At 41.5% G+C, this 12,641-nt stretch overlaps 1 protein-coding gene across 1 annotated transcript in view; it reads left to right on the top strand.

Annotated features, from left to right (window-relative positions):
• Positions 1–12,641, top strand: part of CPLANE1 (ciliogenesis and planar polarity effector complex subunit 1) — a 2,360,818-nt gene that overhangs the window by 388,100 nt on the left and 1,960,077 nt on the right. Inside the window, exon 11 of the mRNA XM_086960545.1 lies at positions 8,970–9,125. Within this exon, the coding sequence (XP_086816671.1) occupies positions 8,970–9,125 (156 nt within the window). The remainder of the gene's footprint in view (positions 1–8,969; positions 9,126–12,641) is intronic.

The following is a 12,641-nucleotide window of genomic DNA, read 5'->3' as shown; positions in this document are numbered from 1 at the left end:
AGCACTCAAGACCCCGGTTTCTCGGCTGGGTTAGTCCTCAAATCGGTCTTCGACGTTACTCCGCACCACGATGTCGGAGAAACTCCGGGATCACATCATCATAGTGTAAATCGGGTCACACACACGGATCCGGGGCAGGAGATCAGGATAGGTGACAGGATAGTAGAGCGTAGGACGGAGGTCAGCGGAGCCGGGAGACCATGCGGCCATCTTGGTTGGTGTCGTAGCTCCTCCCCCCGAGACTTCTTCTTTGAAGCTTGCCTTTTGGGCTAACACCTGTGTGATTTCCTGCAGGATGGAGGTAACACCTTTCTCCCATGCAGGACCTCTATTGTGTCCTTTCCAGGGAGCTGTTAGAGCGTCTCTCCAGGAGGGCAGAAAGCTGTCTGCTAGACAAGCCCCATGTATATCAGTAACCGGGCCCTGGAAATGTTGGGCAACTAAAGTGGCTACTTCTAAAGCTGCACTTTGCCCACCGGTGACATTAAATTTGATTTAACTATTAAATCATATTTAATGCACTGATTCTTTTGTACCAAACAATACCTCCCTTAGTAATTCCATTCATAAGTTAGCAGGGCTGGGGTGCCAGCCTGTAACTTTGTGCTTGCCAATGGGGCTGCTAGCCTTTTCATGGTAAAAAAAAAAGACAATTTAGGGTATTACTGCTGGGACATGCAAAAGTACATGTTCCACTTTATGACATACAGCACCCTGCCTTAAGGCTTGTTAGGCCTGCCCGCGAGGTGACTTGCATATATTGAAAAGGGATGTTTTGGCTTTACCCTCACTTAAATGGCAAAGTCGAGTTAGCAGTTTATAATGGCCCTTTCAGTCTGCAGTGGCCATGTTTTCCCTTGTCCCACTCAGCATAGCGCAACACGTGCTGCAGTCCCTTCTGGACACTCTAATGTATAGGCCCTGGGTACCCCTGGTACCATGTTCTAGGGGCTTACAATTAAGTTAGGCTATGCAATTAGGGATAAGCCAATTAAACAAACACCATTTTAAGGGTCATAGCTCATGCACTGAGTCTTGTTTAACAGAACTCAGGATATTTTAGAGCCAGTACCTAGTAGTCAAAATGGGGGCAAAATGTCAGGGTAAGCTTGCTAACAGCCTGTTTCCTTACAATGATGATAATAAATGTATTTTTTATACAATCCAACTGCACATTTATGGTGTCTTGAAGCATTGCGTCAAATGGGTAATTAACTGGATGCCTAGCAAGAGGCTCTAGTAATGACCCACTCAACCACTTCCCTATTTGGATCACATGGAGACGAAGAAGTCCACATACTGACGCTGACCCTTTAAAATACTATATATAGAAAACACATGGTGTACCCATTCACAGTATAGCCTTACAGTTAGCAAAGAAAAAGTTGTCAAAACAGGAAAGGAAGAAGCCTTCAGCAGCACCGGTTGACCCTGGTGAACAGTCAGTACTGACCGTGGAATAGCAAAACCTCAGTGCCCACCCTCCTACCTGCAATGAACTGTGAAGCGTCTTCTGTATAAAAGCATATGCGCTGTTGAAATGCTCAGAGAAGTTTACCTATATCAACAAAAATAAGCAGTTTCAATGGCATGATTGGCATAAACGTAAAACACTTCCGATAGCTGTGAAATGTCACAGATCCTTGCCAGTGTCAAGAGTGATGTCACTATTGTGTAGCTATCCAAAGTGCATCAAATGTAGACATCAACAAGATACCTGATGCGATATCATTCTATATCATTCTGAAACAAGTGCCCTGTTATCTCAATTTCAAGGTCAAACAAGAACAATAGGCCAAACAGTGTAGTGTAAATTGTCAGAGATTTACCTCATTTGTTTAAAATAATTTATCTTACACTAGCATCTTGATGCTCATTGGCTATACCAGACATTCCTAAGGTGATGGTGGAATTTATATCTTATTTAAAATATAGTATAAAATGACTGCCACTTGAGCACTTGTCAAGAGAGGTTCTTCATTCCAGATTATTGTGCAACATACTGCCAGAGAAGATCCTGCCTCCCAGAGATGCTGCCGTATTGCACTTTTTACTGAAGCTGATATAGAACCCTGGTCTGGGAGGAGCTGATAATGATGTGACACATATTTGACTTTCGCTGGAACATGGCCTCTCTGACTACTGATAGTTACAGTGTTTGGCTTTAAACAGCTATGCAGTGCACTCATTCTCCCTAAGAAATCTAGATGCAAGTTGTGTTACTCCATGCTCTCCTAGCGTAGCGCATAGAAGTACGTTTAGGGTGTTAGATTTTTAGATAACATTTAACCATGCCCGAAATGCTCATGCATTTGTGCTGTTTAAATTGTAATCCTTGTGGTTATTTTAGATGTGTTGAATGACTGGGTGCGCCTATTGAAATAAACACGCTTTTTAGTTAAAGTGTCTTTTTCTTAGCACAGTTTGTGTGTGTGTAGCATTGAAGAGAACAAAAAAGGTTTGTTACTAATCACCATGGTGTCCCTCGATCCCTGTTTATGGACTATTCGTAACCCAAAATCATTGACACAACTTCAGCTATGATTTGGATGGGGTTCTGCTTGGCTACAAAAAACTGTCTTTCACATTCAAGCATTAAACTGCGCTCACTCATGTCCCCTTTGGGTGTGAAAAGAAACTCTGTAGAGGTGAGCCAGAGATTCAGCTAATGCAACATTGGCACCTAACGTGGGTTCTGGATGTTTTGGGAGCTCTTGAGTTGTTTGTGTGTGATATACACACATGTGAACTAATATTACGTCAATATGGAGACTTCGTAGTAATCATGGTTACCACCTACAGGAAATAAGGGAGCACTTATTGCCAAAGGTTTGTCGGGCTTGAATTTTCAAAGGGTATTTCCACATACTGTGGGTTTCCTAATTCTTTTAATCCATTCCACTTGAATCTGTTCATCTTTATGGCAGCCCCCATTTTATTAGGAGCCCATTACAGGGAAGCGGTCCTCAGGATCTTAAACTTTGAGATGTTTCTTATGCGGGGGTGGGGTGGGGGGGGGGTTAGTTACCTTTGTAATAGCTGCTCATGCGGCATTCGCCGTTGAGAAGTTTTACTTACGGGTGACGTTTGAGGGTAATGACGCTGCCTCCGGGCAGTTTCAGGCTTATAATGCTTTACTGCCACCTGCAAGTTATAGGGCTTACTAAGAATCCCTTTAACTTATGAGCAACACTAGAACTGGTTTGCTGCTCAGCTCAGTTACTACACCTGCACAGGAATTTCCGTTTCGGACCCCTGAGCAATGAAGGACTACTTGGCCCGTCTTGACTGGTAACATGCCTGTTCCTGGTCCCAACACCTTGGACCTTGCTGAGGTGGCAGGGATTTTAAATTACACAGTCACCTTATACAGGAAACTTGTACAGTTTGTGTTATGTACCATGAACTCTAGACCTGCTTTTGCAGCGGAACCAGTGGTTCCGACACAAGTACAAGCCATTAGTCCATAGACTATTAATACTATCATCGGAAACGTGCTCATAAAGCATGACGCGTTTCCGTTCTGTGTTGCTCGTAATGTCAGTCATTTAGAAGCAGTATATCCATACACTACACACCTAGACAAACCTAGAATATAGACTGTGTGTCTCCTTCTGGGACAGTGCCGCCAGAAGAGGAATGTAACAGCTGGAGAAGCATATTTGCATATATTTACACCAGCAAGCAAGGCACACCTTCACTCGCAGTTGGTGCATTGAACTAAGTTCACTCATGTCATGGATGGGGTAGAAAACAAACCTTGTAGAGCTGAGCCAGAGACTCCGTTTATTCTACAGATAAAATGTAGCAATTGATTCGACTAGCCGTTTGGTTTGTATTCGGGTTTTTAGAAGTGGTTTTTACTTCACATTATAGTGCCATAGGTGGGAGCTGTGCGATCCTACGCTAACAACACGCACCAATAAAAACCTCATATCTGCAGTAGACACCCTGTGTTGCAAAGGCATATGGGGCAAACCTTTGAAGTGTCAAGACTTGGGGTTCCATCAACGATGGTTGAGCTAAGAGGCTGCCGCACGGTGAGAAGGAAGGGTTAGCTTGCGATTTTGTCCGGAGGCTTTAGTCACTCAACCAGCACACAGACCAACTGCTATGATGGGAGTGCTGTACACCGCCCGGGCCTTGTGTACTGCATGGTTGCGCCCATTCGCTGCTGCCTTTTGAGGATCATGTAGGCAAGCGCCTTGTCAACCTTTGCAAGTGCTACCGCCCACAGTGCTAGCCGCAGCCTGAATCCGACAGCTCGTCATGAGGAAAGCCCATCATTCAAACTGGCAGGGTGGGCGAGCGGCTGGAGCACGTAGCACTGTACATAGGCAGGGAGACCAACACATAGAGGCCATGAATGACATGTCCCACTCATCTGAACCTTTACAGCTTGAATAAGTTCATGCCAAGGACAGGACAGGTGAGGGTGGGCGAGCTCAACAGCTGCTGTGGAGCAAAGGCCTTGCGCTTTCTACTGGCTCGATCGTGTGAGGTACAGGTACAAACCTAAAAGAACTTTCCAAAACAGCCTTCAGGAGGCTCTAAGAGGCCCACGAGCACAAATTGACAACTTCCTTCAACGCTGGCTCCCCATGTTGAGACAACTTTCTCCAGAGTGCTATGTCAGGAGCATCAAGACATCAACTGTGATAAAAAATGCAGACAGAAGAAGATTTAGGCTGTGGAACTGGGACAACAGGTTTGAGTCTCGGCGACGGCTCAACATCCTGTGATTCTGGACAGATCACCTAATCTCCCCATGCCTATAAACAATGCACTGTAATTGGTGCTCATGTAGAGCGCTCCAATACCTTTGGATTGAGTTTGCGCTATACTTAAAAAAAAACTTCAGAAAGGTGCACTAAGAGTTAAAAACAAAGCTTTAACATAAGGAAAGCCCAATTGGTACCCATTTACTGACTGATTTGCACAAAGTGAAACCAGAAAAACCGAATAAAGCATGGCTACCCAGCTTACATTTTGTGATTAGGCAAATATTTTATTTCACCGAACCTTTTTTTCACTATCGCCTGTGAAGGCTTTTTAAAATATGTGAGTTGAGACTACCAGTCGTACAAAACTATCACTTTCAATAATTACTTTTCAGTGCAGTGATATGACGTGCCCTATTAATGTCAAAGCTTCCATATGTTAAAGAAATACACTTTTTAAAATTTTAATAGACTTAATTATAATTAAGTGATGTTTGTTGTATGTTTACATAGCAAATATATTCAGGGCTCGGCTCGTGTACAAGCTCTAAGATCCTAGCCAGGCCCTTGGCTGCGCTCTGGCTCAGCTCTTCCTTTAATTTGGTCGGCTCGCCCACCTCTATTTTTTTGGTCTTTCACCTTCAAGCAACTGCATTTAAAATAATGCACTCCTTAAATGAAAAATAATGGCATGCTTAACTAATCGGTGAGAGATGCACTATTTTACATTGTGAAATCTCTGTTGGTTATTGCAATCACTATAAATAGCTGCTGAGAGAGCCACAGAATTGAATTCTGGTTGGTGCAGTGGGGAATATTGACTTATGTATTTTAGTGTTACGAGGTCCCATTCTGTGTTAGAAAGCACCTGGATATATATATACACCTGGATATATATATACATCATTATTTTAAACTTGCATTGTAGACAGTATAAGGTAAGCGGCCACAAAGTGCACAAAAAGATTTAGGTTTAAGATAAAGTGCTTCCAAACTATAGGTCTGAGAAATAGAACTGTCTATTAAAAGCATGCACATTACAACCCATCAGGTCACCTTACAATACCTCTAAAATTAATACTCTTCAAGTGACTCCATTAATTAAATCCAATACCAGGTCCCAAACAGTCTTTACATTTGCAAATTAAACAAATGGTCACATTTGCATTTCTTTCAGGCAGCAAGATGGCCTGTCTCTTGCTCAACTGTCTGTCCTGCTCTCAGCTTCACAACACAGGAGGCTCTCTCCCCTCCACTACAACTGAGAATTTTAAAATATCGGTATTAACTGTCCGGGAATGGTCGCCTTTTTATTACATAAAGTGGGGGAGGTGTGTTTATCAAATTAGAATAGTATGGGCGGGTCGTGCGCCTCCGATCCCGCCAACTTGAACCTCTGCCTGTCCGGTTTCAAAGGCAGGAGCCCCATGAATGACAGACGAAGCGGGGGATCGTTGGTGTCCATGAGCATAGACTGTCAATTTTTCTTCACATAGATTATCCCCAGAGCGAAATAAGCAGTACAAAATAACCAAACCATATCGGGCGCTCAGCATTTTACAGAAAGAATATACACTTTAAGAGCCATTTAAATTTCAAATGGTTGCTTAAAAACGTTATGAATTTATTGAATGAATATGCAGCAGACTTTTCAGATCAGATTAACACAAGGACTGTTTCTCATCTACTTCCTGGTAAGAAAGAAGGGCCTAATAGCTCATCCGGACCTTAATTTAGCAAATTAGCGAGAGAAGGAAGAGAAGTTTACGATGTAAGCTTGACATATAAATATACAATATACCAGGATGAGAGTAATCGATATCAAGGGTTCCATAATGTCACAACCGCCATTGCAAGGATGCCCAAGTAACTTCTGTGGTTCTGCATCATAGGATCCTCACTGATGATCATAAACATAGAACATTCCCTCCCAATGAATACTACAAATACAAAATCCTACTCCTGACGCCTCCGTGATTTACCAAGAGTAGGACTTTGTATTGGTAGTAGGGGTTGGACAGTTGGCCAGTGAAAGCAACTTTGCATCAGAAGTTCAAGGAGATTTTCAGGTGATCTCTGAAGTGCTCCAGAACAGGTGCTCCTGCCAAACTAAAGTAAATCAATGTTTATACAAGGATCATAGCAGTGTATACTCCATATGAAAAGCTATGGTCTTTTCCGCAGAAATGTCTTTCTCTTCAAACCATTTGTCAACCTACATCTCTTCTCATTGAATGGCTTCCTGCATATTTGTTATACCTCAAGCAGGGCTTAACAAGGGATCTTTAGAGGAATCAGTGGAGCCAACGATCATGGAACTGAAAATACAGGCTGAATCGAATAGCCACAGCTCCAAGGTCACTCATATGGTGGTGCTTGAGAGAGAACATGGTGAACGGAGTATCTTTTCTCCATTGTAATAAAGTGGAACGCGAGCTCACCAGAGTTACCGTACGATCAAAGAGTGAACTACTTCCACATCAGTATGCTGTACTGAGGATGGCCCATCCTACCCTCAAGCTATTCCTTTATTCAGTAATATAGGGGACGATAAGACAGCCATGTCTTATCTCAACAATCAGGGAGGAATACAGTCCAGGACCCTCTCGAAAGAGGCTTAAACAATTGGGCATTGGCTCCTGGTCAGTTGTGGAGACTATGATAGCATATAGCTTAAGCAGATCACTGGCAGAAAATTCATAAATTATTCCTCAATTACAAAGTGGGTTCTAACCTTCTTGGTCATTTTGGAAGCCATGGAAAGAACACAGCACGATTACAGAATATAGGATGGGCCCTTTTTTATGTTTTTCACAGCTTTTTATTTTCTTAACCCTTCAATTCCTCCTCTTTTGGAGGTCATTTTCAAGCTTAAGTAATCCAGAATGGACTGACATGTCCATGCAGATGGTGATATACAGATCATGTTCTCCTGTTTTTGGACTGGTCAGCCTTAGACTGGTCTTCCTCCAAACCTTTTGCACCCCTCCCCCTCCTAATTAGCTGAATTCGTTTTTGTTGGCTTTAAGACTATGTGCACTTTACCACTGCTAACAAGTGCCAAAATGCTTTTGCTCACTCACTAAAACATGATATAATTGGTTTACACCTGAATAGCACTTATCATTTACTTATAAGTTCCTAGTAAATTGGCATCCGATGGAAGAAGGTACAACTAATTACTCACCCCTAAGGTATGTGAATGGGTCAGGGAAATGGACTATCTTATCCCAAAGAACAACGTGACATTTATTCATAGAGAAGGTGACAGTAAATGCGATTACATTTTACAAACCCAAAAGAATCATGGTGACATTTTGGAACAAGAATGATAAGATTACGTAAGCACATAGTGGTAAAATTTCACTCGATCTCCAGTATCTCCTTCCCCGTCCCCCAGCAACTCATCAGGCAGCAAAGATGTCCGTTCGCTCCTGACCCCACGCATTTCGATTGGCATTAACAACAGGAGCACAGAGTTCCCCTCGATACTCATTCCATTTCGCCCAAGTTTTGGTTCACTTAATCGGACAACCCCTATCTTCGTAGACCACCCTTTCTGCTCACATACAACAGTCCATGCTCCTCTTCCAGTCACTAAATTTCGGTATTGTGTTGGCTCCCCAGAGTCGTACTGTGTTACGTTTGGCCTCCCTCAACCCCACTGTAAACCAGAGACAGTCTATACGGGTAAAATTAGTTTCACCACAAACGTTGAGGAGGCACTACTTTGCCGATGGCTCCGTTTCACTTACACAAACACTATTGAGACAGTCTACCACTGTGATCCAAAACCTCTGGGCAACTCCAGACCATGTGATAAAACGTGCAAATGTGATTAAATAGTGGATCATTCTTGACTACATTGTCCACCAAACTCTCACAGAGACATAGCAAAATCTGTGCCAGTTGGAAATTCTTTGGGAGGAGTTGATGTAGAAATATACAGGAGGCAGTTGCTAAGTGTTGGTATCTTTCAGAAAGAGACAGTGGGTAAAGGGAACCTTTCCTGAATATTTTTCACTACATATATGAAAACATAGATAGTTTGTAGAACACATTTGTTTTGTTTGACTATGTTTGTGTTACTATTGGGAAATGGAAACCCATATAAATGCTGTAGTTTAAATTTCTTTAATGTACAACTAATACGAATTCAAAATAGTTTGTTTTATTGTTTTTCTAGAGAACAGAGTGCCTGAAATTACCGTATAACGTTGTGTATGTATTTGGCACACTTTTTTCCAGCACCACACAGGGAAACGGCCAAAGTTGCGATCCTTATCGTCATTAAAAACTAGCATATTAAAAGACCAAGGAAGCCAAAATTCTACTTTTTCCATGACACCAAGATTTCTGCAAGGCGAGGAAGAAATGGTGGAGTTGCGATTGGCAGAGTTGCAGGTATTTCACCACTTTCTTGTCTTATGAGTCTGTAACATGATGGTAGGACTAGACTATATTATTTACTTGCTGTCTTAGTGCAAAATGCCTTTGCCTTATGTTGAATGACCGCTTACCAGCTCTATTAACCAAAGTACTATATTTCCTTGCATGTAGAGGTTTGCTAGGTTTCAAAGATTGTTGAGATAGATCTCCTGAGGAATCTTGGTAAGCTGCTTTGAAATAGACCATTGAGTCTGGAGACCACATCCTCTAAAACCTGGAGTTTTCAGGACCAACACTAACATAACAGGTCTTTAAAACTGTAATTTAAGAGGGGGTGTGTCTTGCGCGCAGCCAAGATGGCCGCCTCTTTGTAAGCTCTGTCGCGTCGCCGGGAGGTTACGCATTTCATTATGTGACCGAGCCCGTTTTCTGCACATTAAATACCGGATTTTGCAGGCAGAATGCGCAGAGATTGCTGTGAGCAATTTTGGAGAAGCTGAGGCATCTTTTGGCTCCAATATTACTTCGGACGGCTTTCTCCTCAGGAATGCTCCTCAAAATGGCGCCTTAGACATTCTGACTGGAAAGACGGCGCTTTTGGGAAAAGTACTGTCTGCTTGTCGCTTAGTATTGACATTTCCTATTATTTTCTGTCAGGTTTTTTGTCTTCTGGCTTCTGCGCCTTGACATGTCATTATCATAGCGAAATATTTTGGTGCACCTTCTGCTGTTTTGATGCTCCTTTTACGCTCTTCGTGCTCCAGCTGCATCTTTCTTCTGCTGTAGATATCGCTGCGCCATACACCTCCCTTTGTGCTTGAGCTGTGGGTATGCCTGTGTCTTTTCTAGCATTACCTTAGCACATGTTTTCACGCTGTGACACACACCTCTATTCTATATTGTGGGGTGTGCGTCGTATTGAGCTTGTGGTTGAGGAGCAGGAAGAACTTTCTCTTTTGCGCCCTGGATTGCTCATTTTGTTTCCTCCCAAGAGGTTGTTTTTTGATCAGTGAGCTGTCTGGTGTTACTTCAGTGGAGATAAATATACGCGGAGAACTTCTTCATTGTCTCTATTGCTTCTCCTCATGGCAGACAACATGGGTCTTTCTCCCAAAACCAAGAACTCTAAATGTAACCTTAAAAGATCTAAACCAACTTCTCCTACTCCGGAGCTTGTACCGAAAGACTCTGGTACTACTTTAGATGCTATTCTCTCTCGCCTGAATGTACAAAAACCAATACTGATTTACTTCAAGTTGAAGTTGCAGCAATCAGAAGTGACTTCAAGAACTTAAGACTTCGTGTTTCTAATGCTGAATCACGGATAAGTGTAGTGGAAGATTCCGCACATCAGCAGGCTAAATCCATGCAAAATATGGAGCGCTCCCTGGCTGCATTACAGAGACATCTTACGGAGCAGGAGGATAGAAATCGTAGAATTAATCTACGTATTTTTGGTTTACCTGAAGATGCAGAGAAAATGGTGCCTTCAATGCTAGACTTTTTGCTCAGTTGGATCCCTACTGTGTTGAATATTTCTTTTCAGAAGGATTTTGAAATAGAGCGTGCACACAGGGTTCCTACATTTAGACCAAAGTCTTCACCTCATCCTAGACCGGTAGTTTTTAAACCATTGCGACATCAACATTGTGATAAAATTTTGGCGCAGATGAGGAAAATTAAAGCGATTACTTGGGAGGGTCACAGAATTGCCCTATCCCAGGATTTTGCTAGAGATACTGTCATCCGACAGAAAGGTTTTCTCAATCTGCGACAAAGACTTCTTGACATGAACATTCCGTTCTGTTTTGCTGGCCCTTAACGATTTCGCTCTCAGATTTTTTATGGGCCTTCTGATTTGTCTAACTTTTTGGAAAATCAGACCGAATCCCAGATGGAGTCTACGCCTTCTCCTGGTCCCTCTGGATCTTGAGTATCTCTTGGGGGATCTCTGTATTTTTGCTCTTACTGGTCTCTATATCCTTGCGATAATGCTAGGATATTTGTTATTATTTTAGAAGAAATTTTGGATTATACTTGCAGCTTTTAGTATGTTATAATCATTTATTTGCAGGTTCAGCTTCCATGATACAGGTTGCGATTTCTTCATATCTGTCTTGTTTGTGGCTCTAGTAACGGTGTTCTTAATATTATCTACTTTGTTCTATTTTTCTACTTTCTTTGACTATTTCTCTTCGGGCAGTATCTCTTCTTTCTGGATGTTGGGTGTTGCTGGGGAACTACCGTCATTTCTTTTTAGAGGTTCCTTGGTATTTATTAGTTTACTGTTTTATTTAGGTAATTCTCCTTTTCTCTTTTTCTATTATGAGAGCCTAATATACATATTTATGTTGTCTTCAAGTCTTGTTCATTGTTTGTCAATTTTTTCGTCCTCTTGTTCCTGTCTGATGGTGTGTCTGTATATCTATGGTCTGTTATGGTCTGTTATATCTTTTCTATGTTTGAGTTTGTGAGTATAGTATGCGGTGTATTAATACATTTTTCACAGATCATCCATGTTCATGGTTCATATCTGTTTTGTCTTTGCTGTTTTACTATTCATATATTTTGTAATATAGTCCATTGCTCCCTTACCCTGTTATAGTGAACTTATTGGTATTCTGATCTGCTTATTCCTCGATAGTTGCATTTTACCAATGTACTGTATGAATTGTTATATATGAATTCTCTTTTGATGCTGAGATTGTATATCTACTTAAATACGTTTCCTTTATTTATACTGTTAATATAGTAATATATATATTGCGCTTTGATATGCTATGTATAAGATGATCATTATATATGCTTTTCTTCTCAAATACTGTTCATATGAATTGATGGCTCCTTGTTAGATCAACTGTTTTTCATCAGTTTATATATTATAATGTATTAATATATTTATTCTGCCTTGCCTCTCTCTGTTGCCTCTTTTTCTCATTCTCTATTGTTTTTTGCCTGTGTAGTGATTGTTTTTTTTCTTTTCTTTTTGATGGCCTCCTTGGTTGCCCCTCCATGTTCCTCCCTTGTATGCATTTTGTTTCTTATAGAATTCCCTTGGTGGGCTTTTTTTTCTCTTTTCTTCTGTATGTTCTCTTCTTTTTTTTTTTCTCTTTCCTGTTTCTCTTTCTCTAATCTTTTCTTATTCCTTCTTTTCTAGAGGCTCCTGCTGGTGTCCATGGTTTGTGTCTTCATTGGTTCTGTTTTGTCCTTGTTGTGCAGATGCTTCTGTTATGGGGTTCTTTTCTCTGGCACCAAGTAGTAGTTGGTTTTTTGATTTTTCGCTATTATGCCAGGTTTGAACGTCTTATCCCTCAATGTGCGTGGTTTGAACCACCCTGTAAAGAGGGCAAACATTTTGGATTATTGTAAAAGCCTTTCTAGTGACTTAGTATTGTTATAGGAAACCTAAATATCATATAAAGAAGCTCTATTGTTGCGGAAAGAGTGGGTTCTTGATGTTGTTTGTTCTGAGGCCTTTGGCAAGAAGAATGGAGTGGTGACTATGATTTCTAAAAATTCGAGTTTGACTGT

This window comes from Lissotriton vulgaris, chromosome 3_1 (genome assembly GCF_964263255.1).
Source record: "Lissotriton vulgaris chromosome 3_1, aLisVul1.2, whole genome shotgun sequence".
NCBI lineage: Eukaryota > Metazoa > Chordata > Amphibia > Caudata > Salamandridae > Lissotriton > Lissotriton vulgaris.
Note: the sequence above shows the minus strand (reverse complement) of the source record. Positions and strands in the feature narration are given on the sequence as shown.